Source organism: Pieris rapae, chromosome 11, assembly GCF_905147795.1.
Source record: "Pieris rapae chromosome 11, ilPieRapa1.1, whole genome shotgun sequence".
NCBI lineage: Eukaryota > Metazoa > Arthropoda > Insecta > Lepidoptera > Pieridae > Pieris > Pieris rapae.
In genome coordinates, this window is record NC_059519.1 from 5,746,559 (window position 1) to 5,769,769 (window position 23,211).

Sequence of the window (23,211 nt, forward strand, 5' to 3'; positions counted from 1 at the left end):
ATCACTCATGACGAGATCTAGCCAACACATAAAGCATCACTCATCCTGGGTTCAGCCAACAAGACCAGGGTCAAGTATACGCACGGTGGCCAGCCAGCGTTTTAGGAAGAATATTGGATAGGAGAAAGATTTTAAACAACATCAAGATCAGTTATAGTAATTCAATGCAATTATCTAGATCAAGCAACGTCAGTAGAAGAGGTAGAGGCCTCCTCACATAAAACGGTCTCCGACGAATCTTCCGGCCATACGGTCAATTCGACTGAACTATTAACTCTTACCATGGCGTTCAAAGAATGCTTCAATTGGTTACTCAGCCAACCACAACATGTAAACCACCTCGGCCTGCTGACATTTAGGTTAAGAATTATGAAGCAGTTCTTCTTATGAGCCGTCTAATGACAGAACATACCGATACTAGTTCTTGTTGTAGCGTAGGTATATTATGCCTTACTACGAGAGAAATATAAATCCATTGTCTGGTTATCCATATCACAGGTTCATCCCTAGTTAGGAAACCAGTCTCCCAATACCGTCACAACTGTAATATTATTTATTGTTGTAAGTGTTATATGGGAGAAAAATAAATAAATAATAATTATTATTATTGTTATAAATAAGTGAGTTTGAGACAGGGTAAGTATAAGGTAAAGTTTAAAAAAAAATCTTGTAAATATGCATAATACCATCCGGAAGCTTTCACGGGCGTTTTATGCTCGAAGCTAAAGCCTCTGAGCTGTGCACTCATCAATAAGTTAACGCGCGCGGTACTCGTGTGATCACGTTCGAAATTTGATTAACCTAAATAAAACGACATATTTAAAACATCTATGCGAATGCTTTTGTTTTCATTTTGAATTTGTAACTGAATTGAATTTTTCATTTTTTTTCTTCTTTTAAAGTTTGTTGAATTCAGAAGTTTGTTGAATCTGTGCAGTGTTCTATTTTTTCGGATTACCGTTTTTTAGGTAAGTGTCAAATCGTCAATTTAAGGTATTTAAGAAACGATATAAAATACATTTGCAGCGGTTAAGTAAATTTATATATTTAATTCTTTATATTAATGGGCGTCTTTCTTTAATGACATACAGTATGACTCGTGCGCTTGCGGCCTTGGATTTAAAATAATTAAAATGATTAAATCCATATACATAAAGAATTACAAATTTTTAACTTTATTTCCTTAAAATAATAAGTGTTTACTTTTACTTATAAATAAATAAATAAGACACGAGGAATGGACTCAGCAGCATATATTATATTTAAATAGTCTTATCTTAATCTTGCTGAAAAGTTTTATTATTATTTTATTAGACATCGACATAACATTTACAAAAAAAACACACACACAACTACACAAAATAACTATAATCAAGAAAAGAAATAAAATGAGAGATGTCAAAAGCATGCTACGCAGCGCCGGGACAAATTGCTAGTTAAATCGATGAATACAGAACTCGTATACTGCCATGACCCGCGTGAAAGTGAAGACTGGTCTAAATTTACCTTAAGCGGAAGAATCATTCACTTTTGGAAACGGGTGTAAGTTTCATTAATAAACAATTGCTGCTCAAAATTGAATATTGTTTTGATTCGATATACCTACATTTAAAATAAGATATGATTGTTTCAATGAAATCTCGTTAACGAGGCAATGAACTTGGAACCCTTGATGCGTGAAACGGGTCAGACTGTTACCAAACAGCTATAACCTGATGACGCGGACGGCTCAGGTTTTACTCCGGTTTTTGTACGTCTAAATGGGTTGGATGGTGTACTCAATTTAGGTCACTAGACAAGTATATTGAATTTCATGTGTGTGTATATTTTAGTGATACTTGACACATACACACGAAATTTATGAATATGATGCATTTTTTCATCGTGTTTATAGTTTTGACTATTGAGTTCTAGTATGTATTGTTAAAAAAAATAATTTATGTACAATTAAATGATAAACTTCAGTACTAGATCCCCGGTTCAATTCGTACCAGAAGTCCCTGAAATTTACGGGTACATACAAACAAACTAAATTTTATCAGTTATTAATAATATAATTACATACTATGTATTATTCTAACCTATTTAAATATTTATGTTTTAAAAGTAAAAGTATTGAGGATTTTTCATAGTATTATTTAAAATAGTATATAATCTCACGATAGTCTAATTCACACAATTTTATAAATTGTATCTAGAGAGTTGTGAAATCTCTACAAACCTGTCAATCCAGCTTTAGCCAACGAAAGTCATATTTTTACCTCAGGAGTTTCTAGAGAAAATCAGTGTTTTATCTTGTGCCTGCGAGTTGCGACAATATATTTTTGTAATGTACTATTTACCTTCGGAATAAAGATCATTTCCTTTATCTCTCCTATTGTCCTATTTATTTTTATTTTGATAGTCATATTATGTAAATTGAAATCCTTTACCGACGAATATTATTTTATATTTAGTAATACAAATATGATGCATAAGTTCACAGTTCACACACACCTAGCATCTATAAGAATATGTCTATGACTAATCAGTAACACCACCAGTTTGGCGCGCTTTTTTTCCGACATATAATAATGCGGTATGTCAATGTCACCTGAAAGTGCGCATAAACTCAAACTAGCAATACTATTTATCGTTTTACACTTACTTTTGGCGGGAAACTGAAGTCCTACTCAATGTAATGTTTTTATACTATAATTTGTTTTATAACTGGCAAGCTTAGAAATAATAACCATCAATAATGTGGACCCGTTTATAAAATATGCCTTGTGTTGTTCATATATAATTTGTGATAATTTGATGTCGATTTATTCTATAAGTACCTACTAGTAAATCTTCATTTCTACTAAATCATGATGAGTTGAATAATAAGCTGCCGTTAGTTGTATGTGTGACATGGGAGTGTAACGGTCAGATGAGAAGTTACTTTTTGTCCCCACTATTGTGTTTAATGCGTTCTCTAGAGATTTAATGCTTAATGACTTAAGTGGTGTACAATGGTTGCCATTTTTGAAGGAGATAAACTAGTTTATGTTCGCTATTCCATTTTATATATCATTAAGGTTCCTCCTACATTAGTTTAACGATTCAATATACTAGTTATTATCTTATTTATTCTTGAAATATACGTCAATATCACAATAAAATAAAATATCACTTTTCTAAAAATATGTAATGTCAAACTTTTGAAATATTGAAACAGACGTAACTTTCTAATTCTAATTGTTAAAAATATATTATAGTATAAAGCATAATTAACTCTATCATAAAAATACATATATGTATTATTAAATAACAATGGTAAAAAGAGAATTACTTTCAAATTAAATAGTACTTTTAAATATAACCTGAACTCTGTACGAAACAGTTTTATATGAGAGTGTAGTTCTTAAACATTTTAGTACAGTATAGTTAAAATTACTTCTTGACTTCTGATTACTAGATTCTGTACCATCATTTTATTTTCTTACAGATGAAAAATATAATGGGCTAGCAGTTCACCATGAACGAAAGCAGAGAGAGAATACGTCGGGAGCGCGAGAGAGAGAAGAACACATATACCTCTCCTCGTCTCGCGTTACGTCGCGTGCTCCTATTGGCCGAGGGCCGTCAGTTTCGGGAAGCAGCGGCCATTTTATCCCGGCTCGGCCCGGGCGTGCTGCAGAGCGTTGCGTCGGAGCTTCCCATCGATTTGCTCATCGAATCGTTGCCGCATTCGGCTCATTTGATTGAAACTCTTCTGAACAGGTTTGTTAACATAAATATGTACGTATATATATATATTCACTTATGCACATTTATTGAACATTAAAAAAAAAACTGACGAAAATGGTCTACCTATGAAATCATTATGGAGCGAATGGAACATAAGTTAATCAAGTTAATATAAGCATATTAAAAACTTTTGTGATAATTTAAAAGTATATTAGGTAAGATTGTTCCCAGTTACAAAGGGTGAATTACTAACCGACTTCATTTTCAATCTCACTTTGTTGTTGTCATTGGTTGTTCAGAGGCCAACGTTTGATTGTTGAAAAAATTATCTCTTCGACGTTACCTTTAGCGGCTTGATTAACTTGGCTTAACCGTTCATCCCCTCTTTGCATATTAGTAGTACCAATAGTGTAATAGTGTACAGTGCCGGTACTTTGTAGTATAATAAATAATATAACTCCAATGCCGAATTTTGTATCCAATGTTGATGAAGTTGCGTGTTACCGGAACCTCGTAGGTTTTATTAAAATTCCATCTGGTAGAAAAAATTACACATGCCTTTTACTTTGTGTTAATGTCAAATACTCTCACGAATCAATTCAATTTATTTTAACAAACGGAATCAGTTGAAATCAGATTAATAATCCTTCCTTCCTACTAGTTTTATTTCCATACATTTACATAATATCTTGTTTGAAAGGCACCGCCCGTCAATCTGCTTTCTATATTGATTTATAAAGTGCTAAATTATGGAGGTCAATGTAATTTAATCTGTTCTAATTTTTCGTAATTTATTTTGTCCGTTTTGAGAGGAGAGTTTTATTTAAAATGAGTTTACATTTACCGTCAAAATTACAACTTTTTTGCTATATGTAATCAGAGAATAAAGAAAAATATCATAGAAAGATACACCCATACCAAGAAATATACCACACTGAAAAAAAACAATAGTACTACATATAATGCTAGTATAATAGCAATAGAAATTTACACATTTTTGTGCATATGACTGCAGTAGATATACTTCTTATTGTATAATCGAAAAAAAATTTTTTTTAAATGTATTATATGTGATTATTAAAATAATTTAAATCACGGAAGTACAAGTTACAAAACCACAAGGTATAACTTTCTTTATATGTACATCATTCAATCCGGGAACACGAAAGCTGTTAATCTCACAAACCGTCTAATTTAACTGTCGCAATAAAAAGCATCTTCAGTGAAACGTCTTTTAATTAAAACACATACTTTTCACATATTATCTAATTACCCATATATGTATTACATAACTAACTTTCGTGTCGTAAATTAAAGAAAACTTCTCTGGGCGGGCCACCTGACATACACTTAATTCTCGTTTGACAGGTTTTTGCATAATACTTTTACTGTTAATCATAATTTGGTGAATGTTTTGTTAAGTGCACGTTAAAAAGCTCAAAGCTGGTAAAGGTCAAACAAATGACGGTGTACAGAAACAGGACATTTTGTCCTTTAATTATCTTCAACAGATTGTGTGATTTAGGTTTTGAAAGTTTTGCCTAAACCCAATGACTAGCCCAACTTAACCTGATGATAAAAGACACAGTAATTTGAGTTGACAAATTATACTGAGGAACGCGAAAGAATAGCTCCTTCCACTGCCGTTAATGAAGATATTAAATGTAATCTGTATTTAAAAGAGGTATTAAAGAAACAGCCTTTTATATTTTAAAAATTTATATTTCTGTCAACTCATTCATTCCTAGGTATCCCTGTGTGCCCTTTATTGGCAAAGGCATCCTCCAAATTCGGCCATTTCTGTCTGCACTGTTCCACTCTCTATCATGTTATTTCCTTAAGATCGCTTATCCACCTTTTAATTTGTCTTTTTTGTTGTACCTTGGATTAGTTTAATACTTTGTTTCTCCACTTTTCTACTCCTCTTGCCCTGTGACCCGTCCATTTCATTTTCATTTTTAGTTCTTCTTCTTAATGATGTATTTTATTTTATCTATTCTTCTCTTTCCTATTATACAACGTTCCATCGATCTTGACATACCCGTAGGTTTATGAGAGCTAAAGTTTGAGATCCATATACTACAGTAGTAGTACTAGTACTAGTAGTACAGGTAGTACACATGTATTGAAAATTCTGTATTGTCGACATAATTAAAGTTTTAAGGACCGAAGCAATAAAACGAAACGTTATAAACGAAAATATTATGTATATTTTTTAAACAATATAACGGCATAATGTGATTAATAAAAATAAATTAAGTCACGGTATTATAACACCACATGGTATACTTTAGATGTGGGCTTTAGAACGAACTTTAACAAAAATTGCGATTCGCCTCATAATAGCGTCTCTATTAGAAAATAAATATATTTTATATAAGAACAAAATAAACATGTCTTAGGTGAGGTTTACCTTTAAAAACCGCATCTCATGCTTATCACTGAGAACAACAAGAGAACAATGTAAATTATAACAGTACGAACTAAAAACAACGTTTTAATCGACAATAGTATCAGTTCACACATTCTCAAAGAGTATTAAAGCCTTATTCGTGTAACATAATAGTGCATGGGTACCAGAATAAAATGGAAGTTATCTACTCCATAGGTGGGGCAAAGGTGATCGACAGTGAGTCATCGCTTTTGGTCTTGAGCCTCGTATTTCACCTCGATTCTCTTTGCAGTAGACTCCATATTATAATTGAATACTTTATTATAAAAAAAATATAATTTTGCTTCTTACACTAACGCATTCCCAGAATGCAACCTACCTATTAGAGCATAAGATTAAAAAGTTAAAAACTTCTAGGTTAAAACTTGAAGCGTATTAATTGCTTATTAAACTTGTCGGTTCCAGAATTTCTTATTATTTATTAAAAATGAATTTTAAGTTTGGTCAGAGCTTCTAGTTATGCAGTTTGCATTTGCATTAGATAATTTAATACGTTAGTTACGATAGCGTTTTTCCATCATGGACAAAAGTTAATTAGCGTTCAGGAATTGGAGGGAGCTATAACATAATAGAATTAAGTCTAAATTCGGGAGCACCGCCAGTCAACGCTTATAATAGCTTCAATAATAATTACGCGAATAACACCACTGATAATGAAATAGAATCGCATTCGCTGAACTGCGAGTGATGAAATTTTTTTATAGTCTATTGTTACCCTGGGACACTTTATTATCATGTGAACTAAAATGTGTTTATTATGTAAGCATATCAAGGCAATACATATGCTTTCAAGGGTTTTCAAATACTTCAAAGGTCACTTAATTATGATTATAATGGGCGTTAATCAAAATCGATCATATCTAAATAAATATAGCCCTATTTGTAGCTCTATATTCTTAAAATCTCCTTAGGCATGGACTATGCCTCAATAAATAAAATTATAAGTTATTAAAACTCAAACTCAAAATATCTTTATTCATATAGATACACAAGTACTCTTATGAACGTCAAAAAAGAAGTTAAAGATAATTGTAAATTTACATTTACTACCAATTCGCAAGTCAAGAGCGTTTAGCGGGCAAGAATACTCTGAAGAGTATTCTTGCCCGCTAAACGCTCTTGACTTGCACAAAATATCCTTTAATGTTATCAGATGAATCTGATAACATTAAAGGATATTTTGTGCATATGCCCGCAATAGATAAGGTTAAAGCCTATTCAGTGCATATCCTCGCAATAAATAAATATTATTTAATGAATTTGACTACAATGAATAAAGTTAAAGCTTATTCAGTGCATATGTATAATTCAATTAAATGTGTCATCCGGTGGTTTAAGACCACCGATTGAGTGATCTCTCTGATAGGCAGGATGTCAACCTGTTTATTTGATTAATATTTTCAACACTGGTACAGTAGTGTGTACTGTACCATTGTGTAGCGGTAGATAAATAACACCCTAATAAATAAAGGCGGGTATTTGTGTTTTGGTTCTTAATGTTATTTTAAAGTGGCTAATAAGCTTGAATAACGTAAGTTGGGTTAATATTTTCTTACAACTGTACTGTTATTCGGTTAATGAAAATAATTTACGATAAGAGTATGAGATATGTAAAATTAAACTTTTATTTCACCTACTAAAATCTTTTGCAGACTGATTTCCTTAGAGATCATCCCACGGCCAGAACTACAATGTGAGGCTGTTGCGTGGAGACTTGTGGGTCTATTGGGGAGCGAGCAGGGTTCTGGTCTTCGTGGTAGAACCTGCAGACTGGCTTCAGCTCTGGTGCAATACTCCCCGGATGCCAGAGAGTCAGTTGACAGCCGGCGACGGCAGTTAGATGCTGCAGTACAAGGTAATTATAAAGTAGTGTAGTTTTACTTTGAATAATCTAGCCTATTCATTGAGCAGGGGTGCTCGAGTGGCTTAGTGGTGTGACTGACATCCCTGGGATCGTAGGTTCGAACCCCGGATGTAAACCATAGAAATGGTGTTAAGCTTTGGATTCCACTTTCCGCACATTGTTTAAGAAATAACCTAATAAGGTTTAAATATTTTATACGTAGTTTACTTATCTGCATGGTCGCCCCCATGTTACACCCTTAGTCGGTCTGGCACTTTTAATATTCCATCACCTAATTCAAACCATGCCACAGTATCTAAAGGATTTGATAAATTGTGTTAAGGTAATTCCATTCCAAAAAGGTAATACTACCTTTTTAATCGGCTTCGAAAAAAAATTGCCGAGTATTGTTTTAATTATGTGATTGCCTAGTTCTTTGGGTGTTTTGTTTGTGTAGAAAAACATATGATGGATGCATTTCGTATTTGAATATAAAAACCGCTACTTACATATAAGACAGTAATGTCTTAAAAGCCGAACATTCTGCAGACGTAATTGCATACTTTAAAGTTTTAGAATATTACAAGAACGGCGCCAATGTTAATTGCATCATAAAAAATTCTACAGCAGAAAAAGTTGCATATTATCGTTATGAGCTAATTATTTTATCATTTGGCTCCTCAAGGTTGGGTTTCTTCATGGTTATTTCTCAATGTTTTTGTTCTGAAATACGTATCATATGTACGTCTAGAGAAACATGTTATCCCTTACCAACAATATTCGTTTATAAGCCAGCTGACCAAGTGCCACACTACAGAGTTTGGTTCGTTGTTTCTTGTAAAAACAGCAAACAAATGATCTTTTGTCCCTTTATCATTTAAGTGGCAGCTAATTGTCATCGTTAGTACAGAACAAAAAAACCTCCTGGAGAGGATACAATTGGTTTTATGTTGGCTAAAAATCATGAAACACTATGGATAATGTAATAAGTAAAAAATAATATCTTGTAGTACTAACAGAAGCTTTATAAAAGATTTTACTTAATAGAATGTAATTGTATCATATACGACGTTCTCGTAATGGACGTTTATAATCGAATTTCAAAATAATTCTTGAACCTTACAATATATTTAAAGTTACTTTTTTTAATGTACAAGAATAAGCTGTGACTAATAGCATTACGATCTGACTGAGTCTATTTTAATATTACTAAATGTTTTAATTAGTATATGCTTAGGATTTATTTTATCTATCTATGTCCATCTCAGACTGGGCATAAAATTTTTACCAATTAACAAATGCCGTGCCACTATGGGCCCATTTAAGTTAAAAGTTAGACGATACAACATAAAAAATATGAATAGTGGAAAGGAACTTGGTTGAATTTGTACTATATTTTGTCGCTGATTTCACTTCCGCTATTTTGTTTTATACATATTATGCAATATTTTTTAATGTTTTATAGATTATTATATCTACATGTTTATTGTATAGTCAAGAGCAGATATTCAATAACTTTATACTCCTGATCTATTGATCTATCTATTTCTATGATTTCAAAATCTATTAAAGATGATGGTTTAGGCACTTGCGGTATTACAGTAATTACTAATAAAGTGTTTAATACGGTTTAAAATTAAATCAACGTCAATTCATTTATTGAAATAGGTTTATATTTGAGTTACCGGCAAGTAATTAGGACGCATCAGCGAATTTAGGCCTTAATGAACAATTCCTTCAATAGCCTGAAAACCATTCAGTTTTACATTAATTCAAAGCAATTATTATATTATTACTGCGGATCAGTGAGTCATCCATGACTAGGCAGTAAAGAACTCGAATTTAATCGCAAATATTTATTTTCTTATGCTTCTAAAAAATAGCGTACCAATTCCTTAAACGTCGGTAACGCACTCGCGAGCCCTCTGGCATTGAATCACCATAACTTAACTTGTTTCCTATAAGCTTACTACTAATTTTTAGATTTAGTCGTGAAAATTCTTCTACTGGAGTTATTTACGTAAAAAAATCATATTTGATTCGGTTTATCAAGTATTGTTAAAGCCTACGATTACCTACAAGAAGAAAAATCTAGGATGCCACAAGTTTTCAATAAGCCAATAAGTTTTTTAATAATGCACATACAATATAATGCTATTCCCTACGGTTTGATAAAGTGAAGTTGAATGTTACAGGTACTTTAAGTATCGTCATAAAACACAAAAGAATATTACGAAAGTTGTATAACATTCTCAGAGTCATTACACGTCTTACGTGTGCGATGAATGTGGAAGCATAATTCATCATTTCCCTTACAGCGGGATTTTAAATATTTCCTTTAGATAATCATGACAGAGAAGTCTTGTTTTGTTTTGAAGATGTGTTTCCTTTTTTGTATTATAAATCAGTGGTGCTACCTTTTTAGGTGTGAGCCTTCTAAGGCAAACCGATTTCCTCATGTTTCCCTTAACTGTTTGAGCGAACGTTAAATGCGCACATAGAAAAAGAGTTCATTAGTGCACAGCCGGGGCTCGAATCTACGACCTTAGGGATGAGAGTCGCACGATGAAGACACTAAGCCATCATTGGTCTTGTATTAGTATAAGCGTGAACATCACTACATATTATAAAACAAAGTCGCTTTCTCTGTCCCTATGTCCCTTTGTATGCTTAAATCTTTGATACTACCCAATGGATTTATGCGGTTTTTTTAATAGATAGAGTGATTCAAGAGGAAGGTTTAAATGTATAAAATAACATCCATTAAATAGTGGAGAAGTACTGTTATTTTTGAGGTTTCTAATGTGATGTCGTACAAAGTATGCTATGCCATACAAGCCTAAAGAATTTTACGTTTAAAAATGAACCTACTGATATCAAGGATATACGAATATTATTTTGTTTCAGGACTCGGAACACATGGCCTCACAGCCGATTCTTCCGGAACCCTCATATCTTTGCATGTGGCTATGAAGAATGAGCTGCAGAGGCACGTGGAGGTCTACAAGCAGGCTTTACATAAGTTGGAGGAGCTGGTAAGTAATGATTATCAGTATCAGTTCTATAGCTTCTAACTTAAAAGCTAATGACGATAAATCTTCCGATGTGACATGTTACAAGTAAATTCGAAGTCATCAAAGTGTTGGAAGTACATAACTAAATGGTGTTTAGGTCAAAGATATAAAAAGCATTGGTCACGATACAAAACAATACCGACACTTGAACAACGTCGTAGGGTGTTTCGCAGGGTATCACTTTTGTCAATTTTAGTGGTAACAAAAGATTCAACTAAATTCACTGATATTTATTAAATCAAAACTAAAAAAAATAAAAAGGTAATATAAAATAATTAAAAATTAAAAATTTATAAGTAATTTAATCACGTTATACATTCTAATATAATTTCATATAACGGTGCATTCTTTTCAGTCCTCAGTGACAGTAAACCAGGACCCAGCATCATCATCCCACCAGCGGTTACTCGCACTCTCCCACGCTGATGTCGAACGCCGTCTGATCGATAACAAATCCCTCCTCACTATTGTCGATAAACCAGCTTTAAGACAACTCCCGACATTGGTGTCTTCCCTATCTGCGAGGGTAGAAAGTGATAAGGCGGTGCTGGCTTGCGTTGGGCAGATTAAGAGAAGCGATCCTACCCTGGACTTGAGTGATACCAGGTTAGTTGTTTAAGGCTTTTTGCAGACTTAGTCCATGAATATCTTTGTTAGTTTATGTGTGTTATACCTTCATACGTAGTCCAGGACGACGGACCAGACTCATGAGAGATTTTAAGGCATTTTTTTACCGTTCACCACCGCTATTTAGAACCAGCTGCTCATACATACATACACCGGCTCATCTAGATATTTCCGAATCAATACGTGTTTCGTCCTTTCAGAAAACCTTTGCCTCCAGCCCGTTTGTCATCCGTTCTATAAAAACAGTATACGGCTGTTTAATCAAGACGAGGCCAAGGACAATCATGCTAATCCGTCACCATTTCATGCCACATAAAATAAGGTCCTGATAACTTAGAAAAAGAACCTACTTACTTTATGACCTAATTCTCCCCTATAGGCCTGTTTTAAATAAGTACCTATTGCGTCTCTATCTATCAAATTGTGATTACGCTGTGATGAAATGGGTTCGGTATTTTTAAACGGTACAACTGGGATGATTTTCTTGAATAAGGAACGGAAGACGGCATAAGTTTAAATTACCAAAAAAATTAAGTACAACCAAGGGGTTAAACGCATATAAGGTTTAAGCTTCTCATTTTATTCTACTGGTAATCTAGAAATCGACTTAAATGCCTTCCAAAATGAATACACAAATTACCTCGAATCAAAACACGGACGCAAAAGCGAGGAGCGTAAAAAAATATTTTAATCAAAGCAGTGTTTCCTAGATCGCGGGATGTAAGCGATATCATCTGTATAAGAACGGGAAATCACGCATTCATACTGAATTCATTTATAATGTATGTATACGATTTAATGAAATTATCTGATACGACTATTTAACACGGTGTAAAGTGCAATGTATATTATTTTATTAATTACAGGATAAAAGATTGTTCCATTGATGTTACGTTTGTTATAGGAAAAAAAAAATAATAATAATTTTATTTTGTGATATTTCGTAGTCTTTTAATACGATGATCTGCGATGAACAATATGGTTTTTTACGAAAATAATTATTTGAATGACTTAGGACAGTTGCATACATCCTATGTTTTTGAATTGGTTATAATAATAAGCATCTACACACATAACATAATAAAAGTTTTTTCCCAGACACAGCTTACTGTATTGATTTTATATTTATCACCGTAAAATTGCCAAAATTCATTTTATAACGCAATAAAATCAGTTTAATATAGTCGTGTCGATATCGTATTGATTGAAACATAATTAACATTACAATTGTATTAATTCACACTTATACGAGAAATTGCATGTAATCAACCCACTTATCGAAACTGGTTTTATAAATATAAGAAAAAAATCTTCTAAATATGTTTCTACAATTAGTCTTTATCAAATTCTTTAAAAGCGAATATGTCGGTACTACCAATTTTATAAACCTAGCGAGTTTGTTATTACTATCGTTGAATGTGCTCAGGAATTAATATAGTAATATATATTTAAGTAGTAATATATAATTAGGGGTTTTAGGCTAACACGCTATCTGTAATATCTAAAAAGGATAAAATAATAGTATTGCATAATGACGAGTAAAACAGTTCCTTATAAGTTTCTTTCATTTAAAAGCAATCTTCGTTTATCATGAAATTGATTATCCCTTTTAAGTGAAAACAAAGTCCGGAAGAGCATAGGTCTGTTTCATTATTTCCGAAACAATTTTTATATTTATATTATTCTTATCTATACAAATACGATATTAAGTATCTAATTAAAAAATATTTCCCTTGATATCACTTGACTTATCATCGCAACACGGTCTACGATGTGCAAGGCAGGTCTCAATGTTAATAACACTAACGCTTAAAAAGGGATAATTAATGAAATTATTTGTAAGCATGGTCGAACAAACGAGGACCTTACCCAGGGCCATACTTGTACATAAATATAGAACCAAGTCAGGCTCTATTCTGACTATACGCCTGTGTCAAATGTTCTCGGAAGCATCCATTGTTAGTGGTACGCTTACGAACAAACCTGTCAGCATGGCCCCGTAATAATCTTCTCAACGACAGAGCTCTCTGTTTTTGCCGCATAGTTATAAAAGCTACGCAATCTATGGTTACCGTCTTTTAGTAAACATTTTCTAGTTAATCTATGACATGCAAGATTTAACGGTTATTTAATACCACCGGAATAAATAAAAACCTGTTTGTCGACAGGTTTTTCTAATATTACACAATCAACTTTATATATTTGTGTACTTTCGCCGTGGTTTCGTAATATAGAAAACATCAAAGCGAGTTGGGACGAGTCAATATTGATTAATTGAGATAAATTTTCGATTGGATATATTTTTTTGGATTTTGCTTTCGGTGATCAAATTAAAAAAATAGACTTTATTTACAGTATTATACATTACTTACTTGTTTATTTTATTAACATCAGGGAAAATTAGTCAGTCTTCAAAAAAGAAATTGAATTATTTTCGCTTGTTGTTTTTTTGCGCGTTTCTGTTAATGGAAGCTAATAAGATGAAACTTTAAAAGAAAATTAGTTGTCTTTTTAAATTATAGATTTTTAATACATTGTCTCTTCTGTAAGACATCATGAAACCTCGTAATTTTTACAATCTAGCTTTAATACTAATATTTAACGTGAGAAAGTATTTAATAACAATAATTACGAACTCTATAATCAAGAATATACTTTGTTCTTGTGTTATAATTTTTCATTTATACTACTTTACCACTTAATACCCTAGGTAACACTGAAAATGTTTAGAAATTGAAAAACGCTTAATGTACAAAGTTGCCAATAGTTTTATTGCTTTTTGGACATTCGATGGAACAACTGAGAAAAGCAGTGGGCCCATTCTTCCTTAGGAGTCTCTTCTATGGCATTTTCCTACGCTTTCACCGCAGGGCTCGCAATACCTCGAATTTTGTCTTTAGTTCTTTGGAATAAATGAAAGGCGCAGGACACCACGTCAGGACTGTATGGCGGATGACTCATTTTCTCGACACCTGCCATAGTCAAATATTCAACAGTCCGTTTTGCGGAGTGCGCTGAAGCATAGACCATGTTGAAGGAGGAACCTGTTTATTTTTATGGAAACAGCGATTGATTTACCAGTCTGCACTGGCGTTGAAATTATCCAACATTTGGCGACACCAGTCCATGTGAAGGTGTTTCTGGTCGTCGGTTAAAGTATGGGGAATCCATCACCTGCCGTGACTAAAGCAAGACGAGTTTTACATTCAAATTCAAATTCAAATTCAAAATTTATTTATTCATGTAGGTAACAATGTACACTTATGAACGTCAAAAAAAGAAATATTAAATGAATTTAATTTTACATTTACTGCCAGTTCTCAAATCAAGGGCGTAGAACGGAAGAGAAGAACTGGCAATTCACAAAAACAAATGACAAATGAATGATATACTAAATAATACTACATTAGGTTACCAAAGAGGTCTAAAATTGAAGTTCAATAAAAGTATTCATAGGAATATTTGTAACTGGCCAGTTCTAAACACTTTCAATGTTACCCACGTAATAACACTAATTTAAATGGTTATAAATAACAATACCAGAGTAAGTACCAACTTAATCAGATGTTTTTCATTTTTACTTTGTTTTGTTTATCAGCCAACAACAGTTCAAAACTTTAGATTTCAAACAATTCTCAAAACATGCATGTTCACATTCCAACATTTTATCACATATGGCTTTTCTCTAGCGGTTAGAGAAATTTTGTTATTCAATAACAATAAACATAAATTTTACGATGCTTGGGAATGCTTTGTAACCTCATTTGTTTTAAACAAAGAATTACGTCATAAAGGTACTTCAAAGGTCTCATATTTTATTAGAATCACAATTAAAATGTTACGTGAGAGATGACTCACGAATAGTAGTAGTAGAATTGTGCGTAAGAAATAAATTAGTCTAAATTAATTTTTGTAAAATGATTGCTTGAAACGTAAGACAAAAAGTCGGTGGCGCGTGGTATTGTATATCTATAGTATCTTAATTTTATTTTTTTTAATCCTTTTATTTTTTTATGCAAGTAGGTACCAGTCTGCCTGTCAGACCATGTCAATATAACTCTTAGATCAGTTTTCATATGATATTTTCTTGAACGCTTCCAATTTTGAGGGGACTGTTTTAAAAACACTTTCTTCAATAATATATGATTATAAATATTATATACTTTTACACGTTTATTACAATAATTCACTGAAGTAGGTTGTTTCACTGTCCGTGTTTAAATGAGTAGTACATTTGCATACAGAAAATATTACAAAATTTAAACAGACATTCCAATATTCTTAACTAAATCTTTTTATTCACATGTGTCAAGCGTTGCCTGCCATTATTTACATATTCAAACTCCAACATATTTTTCTTGATCAAGTGAGTGTTAAATCTTTAAAGTGCTCATTCGTGACAGGACGAAGATTTCATAATTTAACAAAGTTTGATAAAAAAATCTATGTATTAGGTAATCGTCGTTTTGTCGCATTACATAATAATTCATCTTTTACGAAAGGAAGTTGTAGAAAGTTTACGTGGTAACTTCCTTATTTCACTAAATTCCATTTTACACAACAGATACTAAAGTGCAATAAACACGACTTTAACCGCTTTATGGTCAACGTAAAATGCATGAACTATCGACACGGCTAATATGTTTAATGCCCAAACCCGATAACCTATCTCAATCTATTTTTGACCATCTGAGATAACATCTTAATCCAAATGTTGTAAAAAGTGTGCCAATAACCAATCGACGGATTGTAATAGCCATTTGTCGATACAAGCTATCCATGGTAGGTGGATGGGTATCTTTGTATAGACTTTTGTATGAAAATGACAGTTCAACTGTACAGATATCAAACTTAATTTTTTTACAGTTTTTTTTACTGGTGAAACAATGTGCATAGGTTTTAATTACTTTATTTGGTTAACATTGATTAAGAAATATGAGAGTAAACTCGGTAAAATGAAACAATAAAGAGGGAAGAGATTGCTATCTATCCGTCGCCAAAAATGTATTGTCTTCGTAGGGTTTGTTTATTGGGATGCAGATAGGAGATCGATCAATCAAATCTCAGATTGTTTTCTATCTGAGATGAATCCAACATTATTGGGTCCGGGCCGAAATCGGTAACAGTAGGCATCTTAAATGTACTTCAAATCAACTTGTTAAGTGACTAACACGATAAAATAAAACAATAGTAATTAATCTAATAAGTTGCTGCAATTTGTTAGTTCTCAACAATGTTATCTCACTTTTCCCATAGAAATGTAAGAAAGTTGTGATGCAATAGATTTGACTATTGTTGAGTGGTTATGTTAGCTTTTTAGTTATTTTCATAACAACTTGCGTTGATTGAGTGAAATCAGAATAATCTTTTTCGCGATCTTTGTTCCCCACTTCTGAACCCGATGTAAAATCATTATAATAGGTATTTTTGATTAAAAAAATTTTTCATTGAAACTAAATTAGTAGTGTTGGCGTAGTGGCTTCAGCTCTTCTTCTTCGACTCTCTCCTGAGGTCGTAGCTTCGATCTCTGGCTGTGCACCAATAGACTTTTTTATATATGCCCTTTTAACATTCACTTGAACGGTGAAGGATATCTTAAGAAACCTGCTTGCGTAAGACACAAAACGTCGACGGCGTGTGTCAGGCACATTAGGCTAATCATCTACTTGCCTATTAGATTGACAAATGACAGATACAAAAATCTGAAGTCAAGACTTAAAAAGGTTGTAGCGCCACTGATTTTTTTAATCAAAAATAATTCACAATTACTATTATTATGGATTGAATATCTTACATTACAATATAACATTCTAAGTACAAAGCGGCATACAATTGAATTAAAGACTTATTTTTTAAGTCAATTTTGTAATGAAATTGCATTCTGAGTTTACTAATAATACATTTCAGACCAGTAGCTGGTGTGTTGATGAACTACTCTCGCGGTTGTGCAGCTGTCTTATCACAAATGATAGAGACGCAAGCACCGGTCGAGACCCCGCGATCACCAACTGATTCCGCCAGCGATGGTTATCATTCTGATAGCGATGATACTCCACAGCATCCTGAAAGGTGAGATTTTTACTACATTGTGATACGTGACTTTTATCGTATTTTTAATACACTGTTACTTCACTGGGATATCATGGAATATTATAATCTTATCTAGATTACTTCAGACTAACATGAAATACTATTATTTCATGTAAAGAAACTAATTTAGAAATGTGTGCTGTGGTCTTAACACCATAATGGCCATATTATTTTTTCCTGTATAACCAGGTTGATTATACAATGAGATAATGACGTGACGATAATGATGAGACTGCATTGAACGTAAAGTGTCACTGATTCGGAAAAAAGGCAATAGCCGATATTATAAAAACATCCCGCATTCGAGACTTCGTTCATCATATTTATCTCGGAATTACCTACTGAGTTTGATGAAGTAGTCCTTTGTCATACCCCAAATAAGATTCTCATATAAAATTATTTTCTAGAAGTAAGCTGATTTCTCAATATGCGGCGGTCTGGTCGTTAGCGATGGAAGAAACTCTACCAGCTCTTAGTCAACTTGAAGATTTGAAACAGACTCCGCAGCTCAAATACAAGATTGTCTTTTCTGTGGTTGTCGTAAGTATATACAACTTATATAATTTACTTGGCATACACATAAGTATAAGTCTAATTCTTGAGTATAAAATTTTCGACTGTTGTAATGCGCTCTATATCCATTAAACAGTTCTATTGATTTTTATAATAATAATAATAAGTGTCCATGGGCGGCGGAATGTCGTAACATCGTGTGAGCTTCCAACCTGTTCAAAAAAAATTTTTTATCAAATAAAATGATAAGAAAATTATGCTTTGTAAGGCTTGGGACAGATGCCATATAAAAAAAATATGAATATGTTTAAATTCACTTTTATTTTCTTTTAAATCCATTCAAATTTTATTTTAGTTATCTTTCCGCGCGGCGATTAGTCTCCGCGATAGGAGAGTGAGTGAGGTGAAATCTCTCCTTGGTTGTGAGAATGAGAATGACACGTCCCCCGCTATCTCCAGCTTTGTATCCTCTGCTATGAGATTAATGAGGAGTACGGCTCACAACTTTCCCCTGGGAGATGCTGAGAGGACTGTTATAAATCAGGTACATATAAATTAAGGTGTTAGATATTTTATTGTGTCAAGAGGTGGAAATATCAAAGTGTCTACCAAAATTTTCTAGTTAAACCGTATACCGCGACACATTATTTACTATGTAAAAGTATAAAAAATTTACTTTAGTCATTGTAATTTTTAGGCTAAATAAAAAGCTTCCTATTAATATCGCTTTGAATCTGATCTCTGAGGTCGTATCGTGAGGACACCGACTTGTCTTAGACCGAAAAAATAGATGGCGTGTCAGGCCCTGGAGGATCACCTACTTGCCTATACGATTTAGAAAATTATCATGTAACAGATTCAGAAATCTGAGGCCCAGACCTAAAGAAGATGGAGCGCGATGTACTACTACTACTGTCTGACGAAGGCATAATTTTGTAAAAAAACATCAGCAAATGAAGCGATTTTTCATAAACACTTTTGTGAACAGACGGACATTAAAAATTTTTTACGTTTTAAGTAAAAAAAATATTTTGTCTTTATTGCTCACCGCTTACTATTTTACCGTGTATGTGCGGCTTTAAAGAATTCATCATTTCCAAACTTCTATATTTCGGAATTTCCTCCACTCGTATTAGATTACAGAATTATTATTATACAAACTACGTCTAATTTTCATTTAATTAACTGAAATCGATATTAGAACGCAAATTTCCTTAGTTGCCCGTTTGTTTTGGAAAAGTTTTACAAAACCGACGGGTACATATTCAATGTATTTTTAAAGTAATGTATGAAATCCGAAGATGATATCATGACTCTTCACAGGTGGTAAAGACATTGAGCGAATACCGTAGTCTGTCATCATGTGGCGCACTGCACGCTTTAGTGGCTGCATGTTGCAGAGCAGCCTGGGCCCTTTCATTACACTCTCCGCCGCTTCGTATAGACACAGATTTCACTCCAGGTAAGGCCATGTCAAAATCCAGATATTTTAAAAGGTTTAATAATATACCAAGGTCTCAAACTTGTTTATTATTAGTTAAGATATAGATACATTTTTAAACCCAATTATTGTTTTGAATTTTTTATCGCGAATATGTGGTCCCAGCAGGCACGACAAATGAAACCATTGTTTGAGAGAATGTTTATTTCATTTATTTATTTATTTCAGACAGACATACATACATGTTATTTTTCTTAAGCCGGTAACACATTTGCGCCTCTGACTGACTGAGACATCAATTAACACCAAAATATTTCTTTAATTTTGGCATCCCTATTTCATATTAACTTACAATTTAAATTATGAATAACTTAGCATACATACGCTTCAAACTAACGTTGTAAATGGTATACCTTACGATAAATAGGTATACATGTTATATGAACCTATTTAGCGTTAAAAACGTAACGTAAAAATGATAAATAATTACATCCATTTACGACCCGAAATAATGTGTTCCTTCAATGTAAACTAATCTGTGCTCAAAGACTAGGATTATGTCGATCACACGTAATACACATATGAACCTGATAACAAAGCCACTCCAATTAGATTACCTGCCTATTAGATAAGCCTTTTGTACTCGGCCTTAATAGCGCCTAAGCTCCGGGTATCGCAGGGGTCTAGGATTGGACCTCCATTACTTGTTCAATTCATAGAAAATATACAGATTTGATTTGAAATTAGATGACCTTTTGTTTTCTCTGTTTTACTAGAAAAAGGTAAATATGCGCGCTTTTTATCGATATTTATCGAATAGGGAGCTGTGCTAAAAGACATGAATTTTTTTGTTTACTTTGAGAAAACCTAATATTCTTGCTATATAACAATTCAAAGTTATATCATTGAAATGAAATCGTTCATTTGCTATGATATTGTGGTACAATTATCTAAATAGGCATGCAAATGTCTTATTAATTTTATAATATCATAATAATATAAAATGTAAACAAGTACAATTTTTATACTGCAGTTAAAACGAGGACTTCATTAACCTATTAAAATATAGATGCTTAAGTGTTATCCGTATTACCAGAGTAAAATATTTCAATTTAAGTTATCACTCTAGGTCAACATTATCTGCCACTTGCAAGTATTATACTCAATATTGAAACAATTTTTGTTTTCAGTCGTAATGAATCCTGAGAAACACATTCGGTACAGTGCAGCGGGAGATCGTCGCTCGGACCTTATCAAATCTTTCGTGTGGCCGGCCTTGATGGATCATAATCGTTGCGTCTTCAGGGCTATTGTTCTAACTTAGCCAAGAGATATACAAGATTTCACTGTATACGATGCCGTCTAGCTTTTCTTCACAATGATTATTCAAGTGGTTATATTTACTACAAGGTTTTCATGAACCAAAATCTAAGTTTATCATATAAGATTATATTTATTCTAACTAATAACTTAGTCATAATTTGTATGTGTTTAATTAAATAATAAAATAAAATCTTCGTGTTTTTATTTTAAAAACCCAAAGTACATTTCACAATATAATTCTAGGATATTCGTATTACAAATATTTGAAAAACAATTGAGTCATTTCCAATTGTTCACCTCAATTTGTATCAGTGGAGATTAGATAAAATTTTGCTATCAATATAAACGGAACACAATAGTAGACTTATTTGTGCCGCGCAGAAATAGAAACTGTCAACAGTGTAACAGTGTTAAATTTAAATAGCATTTTTGGAAACTTATAGAGTGAAAGTTTATATAGCAAATTAAAGATGAGCTATCCTCCTTACGGCCCGCCATCTTATGGGCAACCATCGCTCTCTGGGAACAATTCTAGGCCCTATCCACCACCAGCCGAACATCCACACCCATCTTACCCATACTACGTTCCAGGCACCGTTATGGTACCAGTGCCAGTTATGCCTATGCCACAAATGCCGATGCCACAAATGCCGATGCCACCAATGCCGATGCCCACCATGCCCATGCCTGGGCCACCACAGCCTATGGAAGGCCAACCAACATACATCACCAATTACATCTACCACGGCGAAAGCTCCAACCAATCAGATAAAGTACAAATAGCCGAAATTGGCGGGGATTTTGACTGGGTGCCCACTACTACAACAACAGCTGGACATTTATCAGGCAAAGCGGTTCTTGGGGGCCACGAGGGTTGGGACGGAAGTCCTCTATGGGTGATACGAGCGTGGCATAATGGAGACTTGATTCCTGGAAAGCTTTCAGTGAGACATAAGTCTGCCTCCGTAATGTATAACGGCAAAGAAATTCCTGTGCAGAATATCGAGGTCCTTTGTTCGAAACCGGATAGCTTAAGATGGGTTCCTTCTTCAAATGGCATTGTTCCTCCTGCAGCTATTCCTGGAGGGAAGACGGTGTCAGGTGAAGTGTTGTATGTGGGTCGAGCAAGGCACCAACTTTCTATTACCCCAGGAAAAGTTCATCCTAGTCATAACTGCTGTTATATAAGTTTTGGAGGATCGGAGGTGTCGCATAAAATGTATGATGTCTTGTGTAGAATCAGTTAGGGTGTTAGAAGAGTTGTCAACTAAATATACTAAGAACTTACATCTACTAATTTTCATTGTAATACTCATTATAGATATAAAATTTAGTCGATATTTTATATTTGTCATTTGATTGAATAAAGGGTATATTTATCACTTTGCAGAAGTTTAATCTTATCTTTCAATTCTATTGTGAAAATGATTTGTATATTTAATATCGTTTTTAAGTAAGTAGTTATACATTAGGATGAATTTAACTTTTGAAAAATTTGAGGTAAAGTTAATAATAATTAATAAGAAGTTGAACCAAATGTATTATATACAGATTTATCTAAGATTAGTCGAATAAAATAATTTCCAGTAATTCTATTCGTGTATCAGTTTTTATTTTATCACAAAATCCGGTATTTATTCATATAACCTAATGATTAATATATATTTCGTCTGTGATAGTCACAGAAAGAAAGCGCCTGACATAATTCTATATTAAAGAGTTTTGTTAAAAGCATTTACGTTTTAGCAGGCGCAGTGATTGGCTAAATAGTTTCAACGATTTTCGATTTCGATATTTTGATAGTATATACATACGACTAGATGGCTTACAAAGTATTCTACAAAAATATAATCTATTTTATTTGTATATATTATTATTATTAGAATTTTATTATTATCTGGAAATTGTACTACTAAACTTTTTATTCCTATGAGCCATGTTCATAGAATTAATGTCGTAAGGGTTCTTCCGATGTTCGTTACGCTCATGTTGTAGACTTGTAATTACAGAATGGTTATAAATGTTACAGGGGAAGTAGTAGGGGGATACTTTATCTGTTTAAGTAGTTCTTCGCAGAAATTTTCTATAAAATATTCCCATTAAATTCATATCTTTAAAATCTCTGTATAAAAGC

At 33.1% G+C, this 23,211-nt stretch overlaps 2 protein-coding genes across 3 annotated transcripts; both read left to right on the forward strand.

Moving 5' to 3' along the window:
- Window positions 1-756: 756 nt before the first annotated feature.
- LOC110994153 lies at window positions 757-21,247 on the forward strand. 2 transcript variants are annotated; one of them, XM_022260666.2, is made up of 10 exons: window positions 757-968; window positions 3,473-3,747; window positions 7,819-8,021; window positions 10,917-11,044; window positions 11,439-11,689; window positions 17,618-17,779; window positions 18,208-18,340; window positions 18,669-18,857; window positions 19,637-19,775; window positions 20,945-21,247. In XM_022260666.2, the coding sequence occupies exons 2-10, from the start codon at window positions 3,503-3,505 to the stop codon at window positions 21,076-21,078; spliced, it is 1,584 nt and encodes a 527-aa protein (XP_022116358.2). In that variant the 5' UTR covers window positions 757-968; window positions 3,473-3,502; the 3' UTR covers window positions 21,079-21,247. The 2 variants fall into 2 exon arrangements, with proteins under 2 accessions (XP_022116358.2, XP_022116359.2); XM_022260667.2 differs by having other exon boundaries at window positions 18,211-18,340.
- A 182-nt stretch (window positions 21,248-21,429) lies between these two features.
- LOC110994130 lies at window positions 21,430-22,475 on the forward strand. Its single transcript, XM_022260636.2, has one exon. It carries the CDS (start codon window positions 21,548-21,550, stop codon window positions 22,322-22,324), a length of 777 nt encoding a protein of 258 aa, XP_022116328.2. The 5' UTR covers window positions 21,430-21,547; the 3' UTR covers window positions 22,325-22,475.
- Window positions 22,476-23,211: the final 736 nt, after the last annotated feature.